The sequence below is a fragment of the Eucyclogobius newberryi genome, unplaced genomic scaffold, assembly GCF_026437365.1.
Source record: "Eucyclogobius newberryi isolate DKJ021-1_F unplaced genomic scaffold, fEucNew1.0.hap1 SCAF_3, whole genome shotgun sequence".
NCBI classification, from domain to species: domain Eukaryota; kingdom Metazoa; phylum Chordata; class Actinopteri; order Gobiiformes; family Gobiidae; genus Eucyclogobius; species Eucyclogobius newberryi.
This window is the reverse complement of record NW_027315945.1, coordinates 30,128,030-30,155,640: the sequence shown is the minus strand read 5'-3', so window position 1 is coordinate 30,155,640 and position 27,611 is coordinate 30,128,030. Positions and strand designations below refer to the sequence as shown.

Genomic DNA, 27,611 nt, shown 5'->3' with positions numbered 1-27,611 from the left:
CGTATAGAGGGCGACTCCGGCCCCGGGCGCGCAGGCACATCTGTTTCGGGAGCCCTCCTGGAGCCGACAGTGAGTTAGTGTGTGCTGATTTGTGCGCAAACATTCGGGGTTGAAGGTGGTTGTAGCACCTCTTCCGCTCCCGAGCAGGTCACTTCTCACATGATGGTGAGTGCGGCCTGTGTGCGTCAGCAGCCGAGCGAGGGATAAAGAGGCAACGCAAGTGATGTTATGACAGGAGGCGAGTTTCCCAACACTCCGCTTTGAAGTCCAGCTATTGTCTTAGCCGCCTCGCTCCTCCTTCACGCCGTGTGTCCCCCCCAGGGCCTGCAATAATAATTTATGTTGAGGGAGAGGCAGCCCCCCCTCCTCCCCAAAAGTCATTTAGGATTCACGCTTTGTGTTTGTTAGAGTCCCACTCTTATCAGTGTATCTAACTGAATGGATACAACTGATTAACAACTAATTGTATACATTTTGATATAGGTATTTAATTGTTAGGTTGTCTTTAATTGTTTGTAGATACGTTAGGGTAGTTTTTGGTCTACAATAAGAAACCCGTTATTTGTCCCTGAATTGCACAATATATCGCAAACGTATTGATATTGCAATACTGGCTGACACAATAATTGATATTACAATAGTACCACGTGTTTTAAAATGAAAACATTGAAAAGGGTGGATTTTCTTCATGATTTTCCTTATTCGGTGTAAAAACTTGCCTTTCGTTTTGGTTTTGTCTCCGTTAGGGTTTTATTTGGACTCAAATCGAATCATCGCTGACACTACTTTACAATAAGGACCTAATTAGTTGTATTTCCCATTCAAAATGATCAATGGCTGCTGTCATAACCTCTGTTTGCACTTCTTCATTAAGCTGCTTCATGATGAACGACCCCTGCGTCCTGCACCCCCAATTTGGAGCCGACCACTTGGGCCCTCTGCCGCTCCAGTTGTCCCCTGAGCTCAAACTGCCCTGGCCCCAGCAACTGACTCCGACCGCGCTGGACTTCACTCATCTCCGCGGGGAGCGCCTCGCACTGCCTGTCGGGTCGAAGAGGCCGAAACCCGGGGTCACGACTTCTCACACATGCTCCTTTCTGACTCGGCGTTGGGAGACGGTTGGCCCTCCAAACAGACGCAGGTAATGAGCGGCACAAGTGGAGGAGAAAGGCATGTTGCGGCCTCGCATTCTCCACCACTCCAGTTGCACTTTCATTTTGGAGATGTACGTGTACGTTATACTTAGTACGTTATACGAATACTCGATTCATCTGCTGTGGTCTGGCAGATTCGCACCTCCGCTCACACACGCCGAGGAGCTGTCAGGGTTATAATGGGTTTAGCCTGCTCAGCGGCTCGGCTATTAAATTAGAGCCAGTCTAATACACAATGAAACGTCTCTTTGCGTTAGTCCCCAGTAAGTAATGCGCCTTCGTTTCTGATTTATTCTACATTCGTTCTAAAACTGTAGTCCCGAGTGTTACTGGTTTTACTGAGCTTTTCCACTAAATTATTCAGATCAGTCCAGGTTTTGCATTGAGTAAAGTAAGTAAAAACTCCAAATGTTATAGTAATAGTTGTGTTGTATGCAGATATTTTCCTTCAGATCTGATGTATTGACTTTCTCCCATTAACAGTCAATGATTCAAAGCATCTTAAGAAACACTAGTGAAAAGCAAATTAAACAGGACTAAATAAATTCTGCAGAAACTAAATGTACCGATAAACAAGGTCGAAATGCACAAGTGAAGTTCATTCTTGGCTCTGTAGGGATCAAATAAGTAGTGCAAACATCGTACTGATAGTAGTATCCTTTCAGCTCTTCCTCCCGCCCAAACGTGTCCCATACGGCCAAGTGTTTCTTAATTGCCTACATTTCCATTTCCCTCTTACTAAACTCTCCTGCTATCCATCACTGTCCACTCTCTCCTCCTCTCGTCTGCCTCTTCTTTTATTCTGACCAAATTAACCCTACCCCCCCTTTCCCCCCTTTCCCCGCTGCATTCTGCGTCGCCCCCGAAGTTGGACATAATATACCCGACCGCTTCATCCAGGCTAATTTCTCCACACAAAATCCCCCATTCTCCGCCGGTTCACCCTTCACCCCGGCCTCCTCCCCAAAATCTTTTCTCACACCAGGACCTTTCTTTCGCCTTCCTCCATTCCAGCACCATGAATAGGAGAGGGCCAAATGGTATCATGCTTGGCTTCATATGATCGCCGAGTTCAGCCAAAGTTAAACCGCCTTGTCTAGTTTTGCCGTCTTGTCACAATAATGGCAAACAAACCCAGCATTTATCAGTCGCTTCAGATCAAAATGATGTTATAAATGTTTCTGTTTTGTCCTTTAGGAGGCAGCAGCGAGCCGCAAGTGGACACTAAACTATGCTCGCAATGTCATGAATGAACATGGCATGCTTTACCCGCTCAGAGTACAACTGCAACAACACTATCCGTGTGAAGAGACGCTATCTGGAAGTTGTCAGAAAAATATGAGCGCAAAACAGGGGAGGGTTTGTGGGAGAAAAAGAGTGAGAGAGAGATAGAGTTTGGGGGAGGGACTGAAGGAAGTCTGGAGCGAAGATAAGCAGCAGAGAGGAAGAGCGGAGAGTGAATAGTGCAAGGATGTCCCCTGTTGCATTGTGGTCAATACTGAACTCAAGATTCGAAGTAAGAGGTTATCAGCGGGTTTAAAGTGAACCAACTATCTCTGAATATGCACTGACCAAAGGCAACTGCGGGTTACATCATCTTAATATGGAATTGTGTCTGTGGATCAAATGGTCAGATTACATACGCTCAGTAATCTATGTTAGTGTGTGATGACAGATTAAAGGGTGGACGGGACGTGGCCTGTGCTGGAATTGCTTTTGGGAGGAGGAGGTGGTGTTAGGGGGTGGGGGGAGTTAACTTTGGCCATCTAAACTTATAGCCCCGGGCCGGACTGTCGTGTCGGGGCAAGCAGCGCCTCCTTTAATAACTCCAGACTGCACCGCACCGGGGCCCAGACGCTGATAAACAGAATATTACATTACAGAAACGATATGCGGATCAGGGGAAATAAACAACCGTAGCTACGGAGGGATTGGACGCGGACAAATCACTACATGTCAAGGAGATATAGAGTTAAGAATAGCGAGCCTGAGGAGATGTCGAGAGAGGGGGCGATGAGAGATCCGGGGGCGCCGTGCCAAAGCTCGTAATAGATCCAGCTGTTAAAGTTAGTGGAGACGGGGCTCGGGACGGCCAGGTACGAGCAGCTGAAACGCCGGTGTAGTAGCAGGAACTGGAATAGGCCCGGCTGCGTGGCTAATATTAACCCCCCCCTTGAGTGTGGCGTAAACCGTGACTCACGCTCCTAACACACGGCCTACGGGGCAAAGGGCCGCTCCCCGTACCGACTGTGGAAAGGCCGGTGCGCGTAAACGTTCAGTGCGCAAACCAAAATAAACCCGAACTCGCCGTTGCGCAAGAAAAACACCTCCGAGACGCGCAAGCCGAGGCACGTATTGCACGACAACAACACCTGGCTTAGCACAACACGCCGGTACACCTGTCGGTCACGCCCGCTGAGAGCCGGGGAGTGAGGCTTTCTGGGGAAATGGGGATTGTTAATCATTACATTGGCAGAGAAGCGTGCCTGTTGTGCAAAGTGACGGGATCCATACTCTCTCCGCTGGGGTCGCATGAATAGGACAAGCTGCCACCATCTGGTCCGCGACTTGGGTGTGGGACAAATCACGGCCGCTCGCAATTACACAGCGGATCAATTAGCATCTATTATACATGGGCCAGCTGCCGCCGGTGCCCCGGCGACGTAGCTCGTGGAACACTGACGGATGGGTACGTTTAGCCAGCGCGATTGGAACTGTAGGAGGGATCGGATTAGGAGAGTTGACCGAGAATGTGTGGGTGGGTCGAGACACAATGCCCTTTCTGCGGCCCTGTCGTGATCCCGCCATGGCACGAGATGATAGAGTTCAGAGCGTAAGCCGCAGTGGAGCGCGTAGATCATAAACACTGTGTTAATGTCTATACGGCTATATTTAGTATGAAAGGATCCCGATTTTTTTATTATTCGGATTACGCAATTCCACTTTGTCCACTGTTCGGGGGCAGGATTAGGGACGACTGCAGACACAATGGAGGGAATCAAGTTTTGCACGTATGGATTTTGCACCTCCAGAAGCAAAAGAAAGCTGTGTTCTGTGGATTGGAGAAAAGTTTAACAACTGATCGATGACCGGTCCCGGTGTCAGACTGCACCTGGCCCCGCCCCCGTGTACGTGACTAAGGTGCTGCTCCGGTAAAACGTAAGGACCCTCCGCCGGTGACTCACGCAGGTACAAACCCGTGACGCAGCGTGACGACAAGGCGCACGCTGTTTCTGATCCAATTAACAAGTCAATTGTCGCGCCTCGTGTTGGGCCCCGCGCCATTGTCATTGTTTAAAGGGCAATTAGAGCCTGTAATGTAATCAGGACCTCATACAGGGCGCCCTCGTTTGGCCTTATTGGCAGGAAATAATCCGTCTGTGTTTGTGGGTGAAGGAAAGCAGACGAGGCTGATTCGGGTTTCAGAGAATATACAATGACACTGTTCCCCTTTAAGTGTCTGGACCTCAAGATAAAAGCTCAGTAAATCGCGTGCGTCTGTCAAGCTCCATCGACCCGCAGTCTGGTCTTGGTATAACGTTACAAACCCAACCTCGGAACACAATTATCTGCAATTTGTGACTCTTTCTTTTCTTTTTTTTGAGGAGCGCAATTACGCACCGTTCTCCTCCACGCTGCAGAGAGAGTTTTAAACGCGCAATGCAAACTAATAATAAAGTTGTGTCAAGCACCCGCGCGTCAGTCTATTTTAAAAGTACTGTACTATTACTATGTCCTCGACAAATATATCCAGAGACAAATGTGGCTCGCGTCAAGTTCCGCCGCGTTTACGCACGGCCCAATGCGCTGAGTGAAGGTAAAACCAGCGTAACATTAACCTGACAAATCCTGTGTTAAACGGTCACATGGACTCACAACAGTGGCTCTTTTGTGACGACTCAGACGCAGTGACAGTCAAAGAGGAGTAGAAGTAGCAATGGCAAAACACAGTAAACGTAAACACACTAAAAATACAGGCTACTTCCATAATGACACACTGTTATATTGTAAAAAAAGACACAGGTAGAGACGTGTGGTACTTACTTTGGGTTTGAGCTGTTCCAATAGACGCTGTGCCTCTCCGCGGACGCGACCCACGCGCCGATGCTCAGTGTCAAAAATACCAGCAAATCCATAGCTCCACTTCGCGTTCTCCGCAATAACACGTTCATTCGGGGAGAAAAGGGACTGGATTTTCTGTTAGACTCTCAGTGAAAACGCCACACAGCCGTTCGGAGTGATAAAAGTCGTCTGCGCTCGGTCGCACTTTCGTCTCTGCCGTGTGTGGAGCGCGTCCCGGTTGTTTTGTGTAGACGACGGACCGCCCACTCGCTGTCGGACAACCAATCAGGCTCCGGTGCGCTCCTGTGCCCGCCCTCGCGCGCCGAACCCCCCCCCCCCCCCCCCTCCGTCTCCCCGCGCGCGCGCTGGCAGTGAAAGAACAGCCCCTTCACAAGCTGGAACAATGTTAAGACCGAGCGCGATAAGGCAGTGTATTAATCAAATAGGTGTAAATGGCGAGGTAAGATAAGAGCTGTTCGTGGCGAGAGGTAAAAATAACACGGTGGGAAATGTTGTTTTTCCTCTTGAGCTGAAATGTCCCAATATGTTCCTGAAAAGCGCGCACTTAAAAACCACCAGCTACAGCGCAACACGCAATAGAAAACCCACATAAACACAAGCTAAATGGCAGCAGTCTGGCAGTGTAATTTCAGCTGCACAAAGTGTTGACACAAAGAGTTGGATTTCCTTGCACTGGATTTGCTTTGTAACGTGTCTTATTTATGGTCAACCGCGTTGTGTTAATGTGTGCTCGGTGCCTAAACTTGTTCACCACTCACAGCGTTAATGCAGCCAGAAAATGCTTGGGTATTTTTGTGCATTTTTGGGGTTTGGTTGCATATTTTTGCTCTGTGTCTGTTTTTGTGTGTGTGTTTTGTTGCTTGCTCTTTCCTGTTCTTGCTGATTACCTTTGTCAGACAGTAAAGAGTTATTACTGTCTTATCAGCCGGAGTCATCTCGTGGTCTCCGTGTCTCCGTGTAGTGGCGTCCTCCCCTGACAGGTAAGTGCAGCAGACAGACTCACAGATGGCATGGATGGACCGCGGAGCAGGGCTGAGAGGATTGGGACTGTGAGGACCCAGCGGGAGAGACAGGCTTCCCTCAGGCTGCTCTGCTGCTGCTGCTGCTGCTGCTGCTGCTGCTGCTGCTGCTGCTGCTGCTGCTGCTGCTGCTGCTGCTGCTGCTGCTGCTGCTGCTGCTGCTGCTGCTGCTGCTGCTGCTGCTGCTGCTGCTGCTGCTGCTGCTGCTGCTGCTGCTGCTGCTGCACGAGGCAAAGGGCACCGGGTGTAGAGTTATGACGGAGAGTCTAAGGACAGAGGACCCTGGGACATCGTCCCTCGCCACCACAGACATTGTCTGACTCCATCGCCACCACAGACATTGTTGATTCATTTCTCCCTGTGGCCCTCAGAGGCAACTGTTGTTGTGATTTTGGGCCTTACAAAAATAAATTGATTTGATTTGATGACAAGCAAGCGCGCGCACACACACGCACGCACGCACGCACGCACGTCTGGGAGATGTACCAACAAATATGGATAGTATCGTAATTGTTGCTGTAGAGATACAATAAGGAGTTACAGAGAACACAATTGCCATCTTAACTTTAGAAAAAGAGAATAATGAGCTATTTCTGTACTTTTTGGGGGTTGATTTCGCAGTTCTATCATGTTTTATGTGACACTTCAACCCCAAATTAGACATTTACCTGCACATTTTAGCACATTTTTAAAGGATTATGTTAACATTGTCTAAATATTGTCATTGAAATAATGAAAAATGTTATTTTCTGTCATTATTGCTCTCATTGTTCTGCTCTGACCCTAGTTTGGGTTCAGTTTGTCATTGTCTTTATAGAGAATCAAACGGCGCACATTGTAAGGCTTGTCTCCATGGAGACGTTATTCCTTTGCCTTGAATGTTTCACAGTATGGCACCCAATATGTCCATCTTGCATTAGTTCAGTAACAGGTGTTTTTATTGCTCAAAAGAATACCTTAAAAAACATGCTTTCTTACGGTTACCTGGCTCGCCTCTCCACAGATCTGAACTGTTACTATTAAGAGAAATTGGCCTGGTGGCATGTCCTGCTCGTCTCCATGGAGATTGATGCGTTTAATGCCGTACTGTGGAACATCTTTGCAAATAGGAAAACAGGAATGGTCCCTCAAAAATGCAACTGCGAGTGAGTTATAATAAGAGAAACCATTGTAACATGCCAATATGTCTTCTATAAGTATCTTTTACTGTATAAAATCCACGGGTGAGGCTTGTTATTTACAGTATCATAATAATATTTCTTTTGAATGGGGAAAAGTCCTTATAAAGTCCTTCAAAACAGGAATGAACTGTGTGACTGAAAACCCATGAATAATAAGAATGCTTTATTTCACTACAGTAAATCTTTGCTTTGGCCGTGTTGTTTTTGTCCGTTTGAAGTAACACTTTTGAGGGGATTTCCACTTCCAGATTGCCACAGTAAAACATCTGATTTCCTGTGTCGGGATTTACATATTGATTTGACGTAGTAATTAATTTTGAATGACCTCTTGAAGAAACCCTTCCTATGTTTATGGGGCTTAGACCAGCACAAAGAAGAGCAAATGCAAAGAACACACTGGCTTACTGTAATACTCCCCCACAACCTGGCTTAGTGTTTTATATTAGTTTTGCATTTGACTCATATTCGACTGCAAACATACTTTTATAGATGGATAGATTGTATACATGGGTTTACCCTTTCCACAGTACTTAGAGCTTTCTTTTGCCCACACATTTATGAATAGAAATGAGGAAAAAAAATCAGAAATGAAGATACTTTATAGGGAAATACCTATACTTTTTATAGCCTTGATAAATAAAGACTTAATTTATAATGTGTTTTTTTTTAAATTATTATTACAAATGTAGTTACTAAGCCTGAATCTCTTAACTATTTGCTCATTTTGCATCAAGTATTTGTTCATGTTTTATAAGGTTAATAGAGGTGTACTTTAAAATGGTACAGATTGAATATATAATGAATTCCCCCCCCCCCGTGTAATTCATGAATATGTTATTGTTTTGCCTAAATGTTCCACAGCATGGGGTTAAAATGATGTATCGCCATGGAGACAGGCAGGCAAGTTACAGGTGAAATCCGTGTAGAGTTGAGCTTATTTAAAGTAAGAATGCATGTTTTTAAGGGAAGTTTTCAGCGTAAAATACACTTGTAACTGAGAAAAGGCAAAATGGTCAAGTTTAATTCAGTTCCTTCGAAAGCTCTAACATCTCCATTCTCTAAAATATGTACTGTCAATAAATACAGATGGTAAAATAGGTTGTTTGTGTTGCAGGGGTGTCGGAGAGCTCCCGTGAATCACAGGAGCAGACTTGGGCACCAGGATTGCCCCCGACCGTAGGAGGGCCGTCCCGCTGCGCGCCGGGCAACTTCCGAGGCTCAAACATGGGATCTCCATCGCTGCAACACACCAGACACTAAGCCCGATTTAGCATTTCACAAACCACTCGCCTCCTCTTTCTCCCCCGCGCCGTGGCCAGAGTCAGATGGCTGTGATCTCCGAGAAACACGCCCGCGACCGTGCCCTCTGCGTGTACACAAACAAGCTAGCAAACCCGCGCGAATGTGACAGCTCTCGTGCCTGGTCTCTGCACAATCGCCAACGGATCAAATATGTGAGATTTTTCAGCTTTTCTGCCATGAACGGTGGAGCACGATTGTGGTGCGAAACATGCCCTCGATTACACGTGTTTTCATTGGGCAAAAATAGATTGGAAAACGTGCATTCTCACTGTGATCAGGGTCACCGCGCCACCGATCTGGGGCCTCATTTATAAAGCATGCGTGGCTTTCCATGTTGATTTAGTGATATAGAAAAAGAAGAATGAGAAGATGAGGAGTTTGGTCCAAAAACCCTGAACTTTACATGTTTCAGAGACGAGGCAGAGGGAGTTTGTGTTTTATCTCATAAGTTTAACACGAGAAATGGGTTTTATATATATATATATATCGAAAAATGTATAATAGTGCAATTGTTTTAGATTTGCAAAGTTTGAATATCGAGTGCATTGTCTATAACTAAAGGTATTAAACAACCTCAAAAACAGATGGAAATGTCTAATGTAATTTCTCAAACGGTAAAAAGTGATATTTCTGCCCATTTGTGGTTAATTTTTTTGATATTTGAACCTCAAACTAAACATTTACAGGCACAATTGAGCACATTCTTTATGCGTTGTTAAAATATCGTCTGTTAATCCAGATAATGCATAAAAATAGATAGTCATTTTGGTTATTATTGCACACCCCTATTTAATCTGTGTGTCATTCCAAGCAAAGCAATTCAATCCGCAGAAAAGTCACATCGTGCACTTTTTGAACAATTTGTGGCTTTCGAAAGAAGAAGTCGGGAACATTTTGGACTCGGCCTGGCGGGCTGGATCAGCCCCGACAACAGCACAGAATACATCTGTTTATTTGTCACGATGGAACTGTCTCCAGGTGTTGTGGTATCTGTCGTTACACGCATCCAAAAGCTCCGTTGCATAACATCAACCAACAATGAATCAACTGGAGAACACACATTTCCTGTTGTGCTTAAATCTGGGTGTGAGTAGCTGCAAGGTATTTTGTTTTATAACGATTAAAATTAACCTTGAGAGAAATTTCAGCGTGTTTTTATTGAGCCATTGTTATTCTAAAGTTTGCAGATATACCGAGGGGTGACAAAAGGAAAAGTATATGCGTCGGTGAAGCAGAAGGCGACTGTATGAACAAATGCTGAATAGATTTTGCTTTGCTTTTCAATGTTAATGTGAGAGAAGATGAAATATCCAAACCTAAAGGATTTTAGGGACAAGGCTGGTCACAGATTTCAAAAGCAAACACATACCGGAAATTCATAATTTGTAAATTGAAATAGTTGTAAATTGCAAAGGTGTTTCTTTTTATACTAACGCTTGGTTTAAAGTGCATAAACTATTAGACTACACAATTCACTGTAATGTATGTAATAGTTTTCCAGTTTGAGTTGTTTGGTGAAGTTTATCGTTTCACTTCATAAATGTTTCTCGTCTTAAATCATGTGCACATTTTGTATGGAATTTTGTGTCGACAAAGAGGGATTCTAGGAACTTTACTTCCTGCAGTTTTCAACATTAAACTGTGATAAATATTTCCAGCCACATTAATGTTTTTATTGCACTAAAAAAAGTCTGGCATAAAACGTATCCGTCTTCATAAAGAATGCTCCGACGTTTGGTTGATGTTTGCATGTTCCACACAGAAGCCATATGGGATATTCTTGATGTATGACAACGGTTCATTTCATTTTTCTTTCTCAACATTGCACTGAAGCCTTTATCTCCCGCGCAGCTGCTCTGTTTATGTGGCTCCCCTGCCGCTCATCTCCGTGGATAACCTTTTTACCGCATCGGAAAACCCAGGGTCACATGGAAACCGGCGTCCTGATCCCCCGAACAGGGCATAAACGAGCTTGAATGGGCTTAATCGCCATAATATGCTCAACATCAACTCCAGATAATCACGGGGCGCATCTCAAACAGTTTCCCTTTGTTCCGCTAACCTCTGTCATTAAGAGTGGCTTTAGGCTTGTTAACACTTGGCATTGTTTTGCGCGCACACGGGCAGCTTGTCGCCCTCCTGCCCTCTGTCCCTTCACTTTGGGGCCCGTCTGTGTCCCCCCCCCCCCCCGTCCTCCTGGCTCATTGCGGCACACTCCAACAAGCTGCTGCTTCTCCCAAACCACAAAGGGAACACTATGCAGTAGCCCCCAGTCATCTGCATACAGGTGGTCCCGGGCACACTTCTGTTAACCAGCGCACCATGTGTCTGGGTTTAGGACTCGCCCATGCATTGACTTCAGCTCCTCATGGCACTGTTTTGACTGGAAGCGTTCACTGGGAAAGTTATACGAGTGAACTGCTGGATCACCTAAAAGTAATGCATAAGTGCCAACAGGCTTGATTCTAGATTGACTGAAGATGCATGGTACGATTGGTCGACTAAAAGTGGTGTGGCACTGGCAAAAGTCCATCCTTTCATGTTTAATTTTGGGTTAGTTTAGACCTGGTTTGATCTTGGTTTTGTCACTGTTTAATTCTGCTTTACACCTGGTTTGATTCTGGGTTAGTCCTGGTGCAGACCCGGTTCTCTTGTCCTAGTTTCATTCTGGTTCAGTGGATTGGCAATTTTACAAAGCAATGTCAGAACATTTTGTATTTTATTTTTCCACAAAAATGTAATATAGCAGTAGTCAATTAATCCCTTTTGAAAAAATCTAGTATCGGGCTATTTTATGCAAGCCCAAAATTGTTTTAAAGTGCTGTAGTGATGTGCAACGCTGGGCCAGACGCCACAGCTCTCCAAAAAAATCTGGCCCCAAGGAATTTGAATAGCCCTGAATTATCTCAATGATTTAACCATGTAACTGAACTCAAAGTGCACTGACAAGACCAGATCGCACAAATACAGGAAACCACCAGTGTATTCATCAGTAAAAAGGCAGAATAAAGTCACAATTCCCTCTTAAACTCAAGACATCTCACTTCATGGGCTCTCCTTTGTGAATATAAAATCACCCCCAAAATAATAAGCTGACAAATACACATTTCGGTGGACCAAGACACCATCGACCTATTAAAGTGCACACAAAAGTTTCTTGTGTATTTCTTTCTGCCCTGGTTTGGCGGGATGGAACCTGCAGTAAATATTTATCATAGTGTTTCATCACGTCACGTTGCAGCTTGTGAAGAAAAATTGAAAAACAAAAGTAAAATGACAAGAAGTAGCACCAGAATCCCTCATCATCAATACACGACATTTCATCCAAAATGCAAAGACAATTTACACACAACGGACACATTTTTTCTGACAGTTTAAACAGTAATTCAACAAAATAAAGGAGTTATCTGGCTCTATTATTTGTCAAATCATGATTATTATGCAATTTATACAGATGTTGGCCCTTGTTTACCTTATGGTAGCTAGGTAACAGTTGTGGAATTACCTCTACTTACGTCCCATCTGCTGCTCACATCCAACCAGGAAGTAACATCATAAAATTCATCTAAAAAGATCAAACTGGAGGAAAATTGGCAAAATTTCAATACAATCCTCAATACAATCATGCTAACTACCTTTTAATGAAATGGATAGTCCAACACTTCACTTTAAATCAACTAAACTCTAGATCTATAGCCCTGGACTGAACATGTGTCACAAACATCGTACGAGTTGAGTGTTGACAGTTGGGGGGGTAAACGACTCCCTCTTCCCCCCATTAGGAACAGCAGTATTCAACCAAAAACAATCATTAACTCGGACATCAACAGGCACACTTTAGCCTTTCGTCCTGTCCAGGTTGCAGCGTCCTCCTCCAAATCGCCGGGACTAAAGAAAACAAAGGCCCGAGTGAAATATTTAACCGCCGCACGCACTCCGCTCACAGCGCTATCATTTGTTCTGTGTGTGTCTCGCTGCCTCCTCGCTCGACTCAGCTGTTGTCTCGGCTGTCTCCCGGTCCCTTTTCTTCTCCTTCATCTGTTCAGTTATTTCCACAGAGCCCTACACAGCCTCCGGCCATCGCACACACACAGACACACACACTTTACACCATCTAAACTTCTAGACTACTCTCTTCTCTGCAACCTTGATCCCCAGCCCTTCAGTCCTGTGTGATCCCGTTTAGTCTACAACCTTTTTTTTTTATCTCTTTTCTTGGTAACGTTTCCTCATCTGCGCCGTGTTCCAGCTCGAAAGTACCTGCGGCTGTACATTTGTTCGAAGGAGAATTCATTATCATCCATCGTCTCTCCCTCTCCTCGCGCTCCCGGCCCCAGCCCTATATTCATTAACACGGTGTTAATGATCCCAGATGGACTGACATGTACTTTATGGGGGCGAAGTGTGAGTGGCTTCTTCCAAGGGTGAGCGTGGGCGGTTGTAAGTGTATGGCTGCTGGCTACATGTGTACATAATCGTGTGCTCGTGCAAAGTGTGCTCTGTCTGCATGCAACAAAAAAAAGGCAGCCCGTTTGGCCCTTGGACGTCGATCGTTTTTGGCCCACTTTACACATGCAGAGCCGACAATAGCAACGGGATTTGCAACTGTGAATGCGAAAAATACATTGTTTGCCTTTGAATGGAGCCAGAGCGATGTATGGGAGGTGATGGGGAGGTGGAGGGAACGAGCCGAGGGTGTCAAAAAGTACTCAAAATGTGTCGAATACGAATGATAAATATGCAGGCTATAGGGTTGCAAAGGGTTGGAGAATTTGAATAGGAATTGGAAATGGTATCTGTATAATTTTTCTTAAGATTACTTATTGACCTTAAGTGTTGTAGTCCATATGGTTTGATGTAAGAAAGTGAAAAAAAGCTAATTATGATGATTATGATGAGATGGGGGAGCTGGTGTTAAACAAGATTGTGGTTGTTAAAAATTCTCTAAAAGTAAATTAAAATTGTCTCCTGTTTTTTTTTAATAAAGCGTCCTATTTTTGCGGATTTGTTTGCTAAATATCAGTTGCTAACCTTTTAAAAAACAATGTATTACATATTTCAACAATTAAACATGTGTTGTTGTTGTTTTTTGCCATATCTCTCATACAATTAATAGAATAAGTAACCCCTTCGGCCCTGTTAAGCTTACAAAACAGTATTCCTGAAGTGTTTTGAATGTTATTCTGAATCTTGTCTGGTCTCAGCTCAATTTGTTTCAGTTGTGCTTCTGTTATGTTTGACAAGTCACCAAACGGTCAGTGGTTTGTCGCCCGCTTGTCTTGTGAGAATGTTATTGCTTCGCCCAAACGTCCCGCAATGTAGTATAAACTTATCCATTCTTAATTTATTAAATTCCAGGCGCTTTTATCGCCAAAAACGACTCGGTTTGGTGGATCCGCCCGCTTGTCTGGATGGAGATCAGTCCATTGTATTCCATTTCAGAATCAGAAAGGATTTATTTTGCTATTGTCAGAGAACAAAATACACAAATCGGGAACAACATAAAACAACGAATAATAAAAATAATAGTTAACAATATGGGCTATGCTAAAAGATGAGCTATGCTAAAATATGGGCTATGCTAAAATATGGGCTATGCTAAAAGATGAGCTATGCTAAAATATGGGCTATGCTAAAATATGGGTTATGCTAAAATATGGGCTATGCTAAAATATGGGCTATGCTAAAAGATGAGCTATGCTAAAAGATGAGCTGTGCTAAATATGGGCTATGCTAAATATGGGCTATGCTAAAATATGGGCTATGCTAAAAGATGAGCTATGCTAAAATATGGGCTATGCTAAAAGATGAGCTATGCTAAAATATGGGCTATGCTAAAATATGGGCAATGCTAAATATGGGCTATGCTAAAATATGGGCTATGCTAAATATGGGCTATGCTAAAATATGGGCAATGCTAAATATGGGCTATGCTAAAAGATGGGCTATGCTAAATATGGGCTATGCTAAAATATGGGCTATGCTAAATAAAAATCGGTGTAAGAATAAAGTTTTGGGCCCTTGCATAAAAATGTACATACAATGCGCCCTTAATTCAGAAGATTAGCAGCTTCAGCTACAAAGTCACTACTGAGTGTACTTTTTGAACACGTGTGCCAACTTAGAATGACTTAAAATGATTGTGAAAAGTTGTTTTGTCAGGTTCAGAAGAACAAAGACCGAAAGGCTTTGTTTGGCGTAGCACCCCTGAAATCAATCTCTACAGCAACAACACTAAAATCCTAACCGTTACTTACCTTAGAAGAGTATCGAGTATCACACTGTCGCTCTCTAATGATCCTGTGGCCGAACACAAGCTCCAAAAATCACGTGAAACGCCACAATTACCGCCACTTCCTTGTGTTTCGCGTACTTTGGTCAACGTGTCTTCGGTTTCACCCAATCAATATCTGCCCGTTTTGCAAAGTGACCCCTACATCCTCAGATATGCGGGGTATGCTAAACGCGTCTAATGATAGCACCCAGGGATCAGCGTTTAAGTGTGGCCAGAGAAGCAACGGCGCACAACGCTGGCAACCACGTCCGGGCCGACCGCACCGCAAAACAAAGTGGAATATCAGACTAATTTCATCTTATTATTATTTCTTTTTTTAAGTTGATGGATGTGGATTATTTACTACTATTTTCATTCATTGGCCCATTTATAAAGCTTTCTTCTCTTATATTTACAATCACAAATGACACGTAAACATAATTCCAGTTGTAGCCTTGAATCCCAGGGCCATTTCCTCTTGTCAGTCCCCAGAGTCCAGACTGAGATGGGGAAGAAACCTTTTCATTCCAGCGACCCAAATGACTGGGATCAGCAGCGGCTCGCTAAACTCAGCTGACAGATGCACATTTGACTGAAAGTTTTGTCCTTGAATGATTTGTAAATTCATTTTGAAACGTTTGATCCATGTGAGCTTCAGCCCCTTGGAAAGCTTGAGAATCTTAGCGTTTTTTGTTATTTATTCAGCCTTTATTTAACCAGGACAGCATATTAACATTGTTCACTTCAGCACATTTGGAACCTGATTAAATAAAGATCAAATTAAAATGAAATAAATACAATTTAAATAAATCTAAACTTCTTATTTTAAAGCCGAATTATCTTTACACGAATCAGAAATTGAATGAGAAAACAGACACCGTACATGCAATTAAGATAAGATAAATTAATCCTTTATTGTCCACACATGGGGAAATTTCATTGTTGCAACGCAGGTAGATACAGAGTAAAATAACAGATTATAGGAAGTTTAAAGGTGCACTTATAGGAAGTTTAAAAGGTGCACTATGTAACTTTTCCGGTGGTGGTGGTGGGTGCCCAGTATGGCATTTAATTTACCGGAATCTATCGCCATGGAGACGAGCAGGCGATGCCACCGGGCCAGCTCGCATCTGTGGAACGGCGACCCCACTCACAGACGGAATGCATGTTTTCGAAGATCTTTTTTTCCCGGCCGAGCAATAACATCGCTATGGAAACAAGCAGGTGGCGTACTCACTGCTACTTAGTGCACCAGATTAACACTGTAAATTCAAGTCATTTTAACAAGTCCGAGCAGTGGACACATACACACAGCCGGCTTAGGTTACACTGTCACAGACGCAGGGGCAAAGGGCACGTATGCGCGTCATGGATACATTAGCATTTTCTACATACACACACACTGCCTTTGACCTCCTCCAAATATAGTTTACTGCAGAAGTACTACTCGCATACCAGTACAGCAAGTGTCCACCTCACATCAGTTCAACACAACAGAGCGCTCACTGCACTAATGTGAAGTCTACACAATTAGTTTGATTTATTCAGTATGCAGTATATTGTCAATGTATTTCGGACCGTTTTCAGTGTTTTTGCCGACCTCTTCATCTCACAGCATTACAGCTGGGTGTAAACATGTCAGGATACTTTTGACCTAGTTTGGGTGAAATAACAATTGCTTTTGATTAAAGCACACATTGGCTGTTGCATGGTTTGCAATATTAAAATATTTATTTCCATCCAGTGTTGTATTATTTTTCACACAGATCTTGTATTGATGATGTGAGAGAGTGACCCCTGCACAAAGCCTCCTCCAGCTCGTCCCAAACACTCTCACTGGGGTTCAGAGCTGTAGTACATTAGTATCTGCTTCTCCTATGAAATTTCCCCATGTGTGGACAATAAAGGAATATCTTATCTTATCTTAACTTATCTTGTTTTTCTCTGCTTTATGTCACTGATGTGACCCATCTCAAACACACTGACATCTTTTCCATGACCACGGGATTTGGCTTGCCACATGGTAGTTTCAGAAATGAGAAGCCACTCACTGCATCAGTCAGGTTTAAATACTGTGTTGCAGCTGAAAGACAATCGCCATGACGCATTTGTCTCGTACCTATTTGCGTTGTTTGAATCCGGTTGTTTTATACAGTATATACAGTATATACAGTATATACAGTATATAATGTATATGCAGTACACAGACACTAAAATGCGCGCTGAAAGAAAAGTGTGACAAGATGGAGCTGGTAAGTAAGTCAAAACACATGAAAAATGTATATTTTGCAATTTAGATGGATTTGCATTTACCCGTACTTGTCCATAGTTACAAGTTACATATAGAGTAGTAACAGTAACAACAACAACAACAACAACTTAAAAATGGTATAGTGCCATCATGCCAAGTTACAGATCAGATCTTTGGAGAGGAGCACCTGTTTGCTGTAAGAATGCATGTTTATTCGTCTTCAACAATAATTAAATAAACGCAAGAAATAAGCATTATCCCACACTGGTAAACATTCCAGGCAATGTATTATAACCCCCCCAGCAGAAAAGTTACATAGTGCACCTTTAAAGGATAGGAAAACTATTCTGACTATTCTGAACTAGTCTAAAGCCATTTTAGTAACTTACTGTCATTCTTTTTGCAGTGCCGGTACAGTAGCTCCTCGTCGTGCCACACTGTCGCACTGGGCCTCCTGCTCAGTCTCTCTGTTCTTCCTTTGTCCACCATCGGCACGGCAACGCTGCATAATCGTGAGCAAAATTATCGGGAACACTGAGGGTAGCGCTCTCGTGTCAAGCGGCTTCCCGCGGCGTTCACCCTAAACACAGGCGCGCACAGACACGGATTAACATGTTCTCAAGAGGCTGTCAGACCTTCACTATGGAAACACCTGCTGGGTTTGCACGCCGAGAGATGCAACCGCCACCACTTTTTAAAGTTCGGAGACGGTGATTGCTTGCTGTGAGAATCTGCCGGCCGCCAATATCAAGCCAAAAACTCAACAAAAACACATCAACAACGACGAAACTGAGCCAAATGTATGATGTAATTGTCATGTAAGCTTTATATAAATAGAGGTTAACACATTAGGAGACGGCAAGTGAAAAGTATTATCGCGTCAATTCGGGGAAATACAATGATAACATGCTCCTGCAGCACGTATCCAGGAAACCGATACCCGATCCAGCGATATTTTCAGGATCATACCAGTAGTTATTGGTGCATATACTAATCATACAGTCAAACAGGAGTGGAAAGTAATTAACTACAAATAATTGCATTACTCTAATTGAGTAGATTTCTTTGGGTGAGTACCTATATTCCCCGGTACCTATGTTCCCCCTTTTCTAGGAACAGAGGGAACTAGGTTAATACTAGCATAGACTACTGGTTCAGGTTCCACAGCCCCAAACGTTGTGCATAAATATATGGTTCTTCAGCATAAAATATAGCATTTAACCCAAACCCAAACCCAGGTCTTGGGGAACATAGGGCTGACCCAGATTTCTTTTGCCTTGATTGTACCTTTTTTTGGTAGATTTTTAAACCTGCACATGTAATCGAGTGAAATTCTAGCGTGTAAATCTGATTAAAAGGAGGGTCTAAGGACACGGGATGCTGGGACATTGCCAAGTCCCTATGAACATTGTTTAATCTGTTTTTTCACCGTCGCCCCTTGAAGCGACTGCTGTTGTGATTTTGGGCGTTACAAGAATAAATTGAATAGAATTGAATTAGTTTTATTTAGACTCAAAGAAGTTACTGTGAATCTGTTCTTTTCACACACATAAACTCACAAAGACACTGCGTCGCCTGCTCCAGTTGGCCAGAGCTCAAAGAACATGCGGATTGTGGATTTAATACGACTTCATTCAGCTTCAAACGGTTTAATGAATCAAGTTTTGTACAAAAGATTAGACTAAAATTATACCATAACTGTGTTCAAATGTGCCAACTTTCACGCACACCTTTTCCTTGTAACATTTTGGCAGCGCAGCACTTTTACTTGTGATGGAGTACATTTTAAGCCATGTAATGGTACTTTCACGCAAAAACATATTGTCAGCGCTCCTTCCATCGCTGCAGCCTAATAATGTAATATCGTGCAAGCTTGGAACTTGTAAATTGTAAGCCTGGAACCGTCCCAGATTCAAAACGGACGTAGCTCTGTGTAAAATGTAACAACACGGAGCCCAGTAAAAGCTTTACTTCCATAAACAACAGGTGTGGGAAATGAGAAGGTTTTCCATTGCATAAACATAGTGGACTTTACAATGCAAGTTTGTGTCAAATGGGTCACGGAAAGGATTTTAGAGTTACAGAAACTAACTGCTTCAATGAATTTGTTTTTCTTGGTCCGTCTCACCTTCAATGCCACAATTTATTTATTCACAAAACGTTTCATAGTTTCACTGCAGTTTATGTAACTTACTTGTATGACAGTTTTGTAAAAAGGGAACTCTCCAGAAGCTTCGAGACGTAGTCATTAGATGCAATACACTACACAATTTACAAATTAATTTCCAATATTCTCCCCATGTTCACCAGGTTGAGTAAATGACAGAGTTTGGGATTGTGTTGTCAAACCTCAGGATAAATGAATCCACTGTTCAACCATTGGAGAGTTTACTTGAGTTAATGTTCACGCTAAAGTATTCTGACACTGTTGTAGTAACTGTACTGTAAGAGACCCAGTGGTCGTTTGAAGAGGTGGAAAGCAACTCATTACAAATAGAGTAGATTTTTGGGTTACTTTTTAGAATTTTGAACCTACTTGCACTTATATTTCCACAAAACTTTTCAACTTGTTTTGAGTTGTAATTGGGTATGATTGTAATCGTTTAAAATCATAGGAGTTATTGATTGATCATCTCATAGCTGTCTAATTGGGCTGAGCTCCAGACTCAGATTGTGGTTTAAAACAACCCTTTAGTGCTAGACAGTTCAATTATTGTATTTTCGCACTATAAGGCGCATGATCAATGAATGGTCTATTTTTTCACTCATTTTTCATATATAAGGCGCACTGGATTGACGTCTTTTGAGAAAATTAAAGGCTTTTAAGCCTTTGAAAACCTTTAAGTGCGGAAAATATGGTAATCACGTTTTTTTTTTTTTCAAAAAACGATTGATCTGAAATTAAACTGTTAGGAAGTAGAAGTTTTTTCGTACGTATAGTTTTACTTTTATTCAAGTATATTTTGGCAGTAGTAGTAGCACTTTTTAGGGCCTACTCTCCCCATCACTTTTTATAATCTTTTTTTATTTCACTACAAAGATGTCAGATTTGTCCAGTAACATTCGATTCCCCCAAAGTGAACCAGTCCTCCAAAATGAAAAACCCACTTGTTGCTTTGTGAACCTGTTGGCTGACTGAGCGGTCGCCATGGTGACGGTAGGAGGCCTCCTAAATCCAACAGGTGGGAGGTCTGCTCTGTGCACACAAATACGCGCTCCGCGGCTGAAACGGACACGAGCTCCCTCAAAGTCAGCACGCTCCCGAACATACATCTTCACGAGCGTCCAGATGCCGAGCGCGACCACACATGCTCCGCACATACTGACGCTCCGGTCGCCCTGGCGCGCGCTCCTCTCTGGCAGACGGGTTGCATGCTCGACGAGTTGCGGCAGGATTTTCCACGCCGCGGCCAAACCTGATCAGCGGCGGGGTCACTCTCGCACAGACACTCCTGACTGATTTATGGGCGTTTTGGCACTGAGCGGCTGCGCGTTATGGGCCGAGTGCGGACAGGCCCAAGCCCGGGGTCTGATGCTCGAGCAGGTGATGGCGCCGGGGTGTAGGTCGGGTCGCTTTTTTGGAGGTCGCGCAGAGTTAAAACGGGCCGGGCCGGGGATGGAAAAGTTCAGGATGGGCGGCGGTGTCCTCCTTGTGCAGGGCTAACAGCAAACAGATGGTCACTAGATGGTCACTAATAGAATCAAATGCACATCTATTCTGCAAGAAAAATAAGTCTGGTGGGAAGGATTGTTCCAAGATGTGTCAGCGACATTAAAAAGGAGGTTCAGCAAGTGCAATTCTTCAATTCTAAGGAGCAGACATGTTTCGTGTTGGGATTATTGTGTGAAGAAAAATCACAATTTGACGATTATTCAAGATCGCTGACACCAAAAACAAACATCAGAGTAAATTACTACATTATTTGGACACCAGACGATTGCCCTCACTACCAAATGTCATAGTGCACCTTTAAATACAGAATCACAACATCGCCCACACTTGGGTATGAATGCTACGCTGTTTGTGTTGATGTAATGCCTTGGAGGTGGTCGGCACTCATAACTCTCTCGCAGTTACAAAATTAATGTTGCAATCAAACCATCTAACATTCTTTGCACACATCTGAACCCAGAGCGTGCGTGTTTGACAGATTTGGCTCGGAATCGCAAACAGATGGGGTTCAACAAAGCCAGAAGATGATCACAAAGTCTACAAATTTGCCCTCGCACCTTTAAGTCATTTATATGGAGTTTGCTTTACGGCTTTTGAAAATTAAGTGACCGTTTCTTTTTAATTTGATTACAGCTTATTCCGTCATTCTTTGCCTTTTTGTGACGGTCCAACAAACATCAGAACACAAGATTTTATTTGAATAGAGCTGAGAGGGTTAGTCAGGCCACGATATATAAGTAGAAAAACTGAAAATGTCATTATTTCCTCTCAATCTACACTCAAAAAGTGCCTTCTTTAACAGGCTTTTTATGTGAATGGATAAATATAAAGGTTTGGCATCGTTTTGTCCATATTGTCCATTTCTTCTATTCAAAGTGTCAAAGTTAATTTCATTTCTAATACCCTATTTCATGAATGCCTTTTATTTTATCACATTTATGTCTAACCATGTTTTTTTGTGTGTTTTTATGCATCGTTTCATGTTGCTCCATAAATACATTCCTCGGTTGTGACTTTTGTTCACCGACAATGTCAATAAAGCTTGTGTGATTCGATTTTAAAGCAACACTGTGGAAACTAATATCATTTCCACGGACAGAAGCCAGAAACGTTACGTAGTGCACCTTTAACGCAGCTCTGTGTAGTGTAGTTTTCCCACTTTCTGACCAATCACAGTAAAGTGTGACCTCTTGCATGAATCAGGGAACTAAACTGTGATTCAGTTTCTACAAAAACCTTGATTTTGTTTTGTTTTTTGCTGTATTGCCCGTCATAACATTTTATCATTAACTGAAGAAAAAGTTGCTCACATGTCTGATTCCTTAACACGCTGAATTGCACGGTTTCCTTCAGTTGCAGGTTGGTTAAGGTGGCAAGGTCATTAGGTTACATCATCTACAATTAAAGTGCATAACCGGACGGATTATGCCGATCTCTGCTGCTCGTCATTATCCCATTGCTACGTTCCCCAGATTAGGCCTCAATCTCGTTAGTGCTTCCTTTCCATAGGAAGAGAAGGTATGAAGAGGAGGCTCTCTAAGGCTGCAGCTAACGGGCTTATGCAGAGCTCAAGACTGTGAGCCTCAAAAGACGCAGGATCATCTGTCTCAATGTCATTGTTGTCTAAGCTTTACAGGTTTTACTCCTTCACAGAGCTTTCATCTGCTGTAACTATGAAATATAGAGGTTATCCAGCCGCAGCGTTACAAGTACACGCAACAGCAAGTCGTTTATATGTCTGATCTTCTTGTCCATTTTAAAACGAGACAGTTAATGTCATTGACCTCACTTAAACGAGATCTTGTACTTTTTGTACTTTGACCTCTCTAAACGTAATCCCGACATCGCTATAAAAAGATTTATATAAAGAGGGACATTGTTTTATTGTTACTGTTAAAGAGTTGAACTTCGGTGACCTGGATCCACAATGGAAACGACTTGGACACAGTAGCTCAAAAATATAAAATAAAGGAGAAAAAACAACACAATATTAATCACAAAGCGCAAGAACATAATTTTACTAATAATAGTACGTAAATGTACTTTTTTGTTGTTAAATGCAGAAATACTGATTTGTACATGCACAAAAACACTGTAAACAATATTTGTGTCCATTTAAATTACATTGAGAAACACCATTTACTGTTCCTCATTTGTATTTTTGGTTTGCTTATTCATTGTCCCACTGTGAGTAATATTGCATTTATTTCACCTTCACAGATGATTTATTTGCCTGTTCACTGCAGAATATGTGCATTGTTTTATGTCGTGTTTGTCACTTCGGCCTACATTAACGTTAAATCAGATGTCACGTCCAATTACTCGCCGAATGACTCTTACTTTAGCAACATTTGAGCCATATTTTTAACATGTATCTTTACTGTTCTTGTTCTTTTTGTGTGTGCTCTAACCATCTTTGCATCTCCTGTCGCTTTGAATTTAATATCTGGTGACACCGTCTTCCAAACGCGCCTTTAATCTGAACAGTTACATTGAAATTGCTGCCCCTCGCCATATTTCGAGCTGTAAATTGGTTTTAAAAATCGCAACAAACTTAAACCGTCGCCCAAGTTGGAGGGGATAAACGCCACACCTCCGGTTAAGCCCTCCAAAAGTCTGTGGCGAGTGGATGAGTCCCGATAAGCCAGTCAGCGAGTTTGCGGATGCTGCTGTGGCATTTTTAATATTCAAAAAACGCCATCGCCCCGCTCCGTCCAACTCACTTTCTGCTCGTGGATTTGCAGCGTTGTAGCGTTGCCGTTTCCTCTGCACTTCTCTCACTATTCTGGGGCAGTCTTAATAGCAGAGCTTCAGTGCGGTCAGCTCGCTGTGGCCAGTGAGCGGCCGTGTGCAAAGTGTTGTCCTGATGTGTCCTTTGCCAGCCTTGGTGACGCTCAGGAGTGGGCGAAATGGACAAAAAATGAATATCAGGACGTATTCGTGGTCTCTTCTGATAATAAAGATGGGCAATGTATTGAAATTTAGACAAGAACGTGATTATCGTTTTGAAGATGCAACATTTTAATATCGAGAATGTCGTGTGTAGTCAGAAATGTGACAAAGTTATATTGTAAACCTTCAAAAAAGAGTTTAAAGTGGTATTTGACATTTGTCTGTAACTCACCAACACATTTAAATACATGTTTTTAACACATGTCTGTTGAATTTACATTATATTGTCCATAATACTCTACTTTTTTTTGGAGATATACATTTTTATCAATATCACCACCTCAATAACAACACTGACTTCATGTTTCTGCAAACCATTAGAAACATAATCAAAGGAGCCTGTCTTGATTTAGGTTCAAATGTTACACATAAATGGAAATATGACTTTATTACACCCTGGTTTGGATGCTCTATTCTTCGGATAAGAATCAAGATCTGGAGATGGACACGAGACATTTCTGTTAAACTTATTTCTAATCAGCTCTTTCTGCAGTTTAAATCAACAACAACACACTTGATATTGCACTTTTGCATTGCACTTTCCCCTCTCGAACTTTCCATCTTCAAAACGGCAGCTTCCGTCACATCAAATGAGGCATCGCTCACCTCCGCTGCCGCTCCCTATGTCCATTATGGCACACAGACAAAACCTCCCTGCCTGAAAGCTCTCACGATCACACAGGTTGCCGGTTCAATTGCCTCCCCAGCCAGTTGTCCTGCATGTGTCTGTAGAAAGGTGGAGTAATGGCCGTGGCTCCACAATAGGTCAGCGGTGTTATTTCTAATTACAGCGCTGGATGCGGCGCGGGGAGGGCTCTTAGTGGTCGCTCCTCGCTGTGCTCAGACTAACTGCTATAATTATAATCAGGCGGGATTCAGGCTGGCAGCGCCGGTCTATGCGGGGCCGGAGTGTGAAACCACCCGTGGCTCTCATTAAGGACAGCGGCTAACGAGAGGAGTCTGCGCACGCTCAGGCCCACATCACCACCAGGGTTCACTGAGCTTTTTACAGCGTCCTGGCAAGCGCGCTTTCACACTTTTGCCTCTCGTAATGCACACATTTACATTTGTATAAGCGCGCATGCAGCACTTAGCAGACCGAGGGCGGATTTGACTTAACTTATTATGAATGGAGCTGGGAACGAGCCAATTAAGAGTGTGATTCTAATAAGGCCATTGGTTTTACGGCTCACAAGTCCACCGGGGATCTGCAGAGGGCAGGAAGTCACGGGAAGAAAAGAGAGCTTTGAGACGAGGGCTTGAATGTTTGAAAGTGGAACAAGATGAACTGAGGGGGCCAATTTATACTATGTAAGTTTACAAAGTGGTGGCTATGAAACCAACCAAAAGCTAAAGTGCTGGATAGTGTAATAAAACTGGCCAATATTGACTTTGGGCTGACGAACTGCTTAACAGAACCACGCAAACTTTCATTTTCATCACTTTAGTGAGAAGACAGTGCTGGAGAAAATGTGATTACACTGCGTAAAACAGGACTGTGAATGTCAGAAAATAATCTCTGTGAATATAATGTTTTCTTATTGAACTTTTATTATGCAGAGCAGTGCACAGTAGAGTAGTCACGATACAAACATTTCAAACTTGATTTCGATACTAAGGAATATTCTCCATTCTCAATACCATTCTGAAAGTTCAAGGTTTTAGACTCAACAAAAAAAATAGTAGTATCTGTATTAAACATTGTGGTCTTATTATCTTATCTAGAAGGGAAAGGAGAGAAGGAGCAGCACATGTTTGTGCCTGAGAATAAAGCTGCAATAATATATCTGAGAAAAGCATCAAGTCACAATGTTCCAGCCTCTACAAATTGGCAGATTGTCAAATAAATATTAAGTCATTATGTCGAGAGGAAACATTTTCAGACATATAAAGAGGTAAGAAGACAGCAGCAGGAGGAGTGTGTGTGTTCACTGGAACTCCTCCAGGTTTCTACGCTTTTTTCCCAAAGAGGTTTTTTTTGTAGTTTTTCCTGGCCGAGAAGGAGAGTCTAAGGACAGAGGACCCTGGGACATCGTCCCTCGCCACCACAGACATTGTCTGACTTCATCGCCACCACAGACATTGTTGATTCATTTCTCCCTGTGGCCCTCAGAGGCAACTGTTGTTGTGATTTTGGGCCTTACAAAAATAAATTGATTTGATTTGATTTGATGTGTGTGTGTGTGTGTGTGTGTGTGTGTGTGTGTGTGTGTGTGTGTGTGTGTGTGTGTGTGTGAGAGTGAGAGTGAGAGTGAGTGTGAGTGAGAGAGAGAGAAACCTGATCTGAGTCCTGATAAAGCCACATTTATTTTGGAGAGCAACAGAAACAGCTCGGTGTCACTAAGCAGATCTACGGGAAACATGCCCCCAACTGATCCTGCTCCTGAGCATATATGATACATAAATCTCTCTTATTCTACATTATTCTTATTCTAGTCAGTACTTACTATTCCTATGATCATAAGCAAGTTCCTAGTTTGTGAATCGGTCACGACAATGGCAATAAAAACTATTCTCATTCTGAACTCTGACTCATAAGTCATGACAAAATCTAGCTGCATAATGTTAAGAACTGTTTTATTTTGCTCACCATTAGAAAACACTTGGAGTGAATAGAGAATGACCCTGCGACAAGTTGGCCACTGTCCAGGGTGTACCCCGCCTAAGGCCCGAAGTCACTGGGATAGGCTCCAGTCACCCGCGACCCCGAAAGGGAACAAGCGGTAGAAAATGGATGGATGGATGGATGGATGAATAGAGAATGCTTTCAAAACTGGCCCAAAGAACTGTCAGGGAAAAAAACAAAAATCCTATAGAATTTTTTACTGTTTTGCCCGAAAAAGCAGCTTCATCACCAGCAGAAAAGTGACATCATCAGCCTCATGTCGTATGTTTGAACGGGTCAAAATGGCTTCTCCCTGACAGCGCACCAGAGCCACAGATACAATCGTTTAAATCAGAGTGAGATGTTTGTGTTTTCTGGCGGTGACGTGTCATGGGCCGGACGAGCGGGCGGCGTCCACGTGCTGCACACACTCCCTCTCTCCAGGGCCTGGGCGGTGAGCGTCTCCCGAGCCAAAGCCGTTTTTCTTGGACTCATTTCACTCTCCCGTTCGTCTGCGCGACAGGCTCGACGAGCTCAGATCTTAGTCACGCGGCAGATGTGCAACAGTTGAACTTTGTGCCTTTGGGGCCTGACCTATATCGCGGCGGCAAACGGGAGGCTAAGCCCGGCGTAATTCAACATCGCAGACACCTACGTGAGCTTAACGCAGCCTGGACCGGAGCCGTTAGCGCTCTGCAGTGCTCCAGATGGAACAAAGTTAGCAAAGCCCAAAGGAGAAAATGTCTACTGTATTTAGGGCAGTTCACAACTCGCTGTCCTTAAAAGCGGGGTCCACTCTAGTCTCTCGAATTGAAAGTTGCGGCGTGACTCGGCGCGGTTATCGAGCGAACGGGCGCGGACGGTCTGACATCGGTCTGTCATTTTGTCTTTGTTTTGAGCCGATCCGACGTGAGGTGAAGCGACAGAGAAAAGGAGAGAGGGAGCTAACAAGCAGAGCGAGCGGCTGCATCTCAGACGGTCATTAAAAAGATAGTGTCCAGTTGGTCAGTCGCCTTGGAAACTGTGCGGGTAGAAATTAATGGGTTTATAGGATGCAAGTGTTCAAATTAAATCTAAAGTAAATGGTGGCGTGACGGAGTAATTTTGCCACATTTTG

At 43.3% G+C, this 27,611-nt stretch overlaps 2 protein-coding genes across 3 annotated transcripts in view; one reads left to right on the top strand and one right to left on the bottom strand.

Annotated features, from left to right (window-relative positions):
• The window catches only part of efna1b (ephrin-A1b), a 351,908-nt gene that overhangs the window by 5,340 nt on the left and 318,957 nt on the right, over window positions 1-27,611 (bottom strand). Inside the window, exon 2 of one of the 2 annotated variants that reach the window (XM_072461669.1) lies at window positions 5,199-5,351. In XM_072461669.1, coding sequence (XP_072317770.1) covers window positions 5,199-5,326 — 128 coding nt within the window. In that variant the 5' untranslated portion in view covers window positions 5,327-5,351. Of the gene's footprint in view, window positions 1-5,198; window positions 5,361-27,611 lie in introns of those variants that run through there. The other variant, XM_072461668.1, reaches the window with a different exon arrangement.
• rps27.2 (ribosomal protein S27, isoform 2) overlaps window positions 1-27,611 on the top strand; it is a 319,694-nt gene that overhangs the window by 290,626 nt on the left and 1,457 nt on the right. The gene's annotated exons all lie outside the window — the stretch shown is intronic.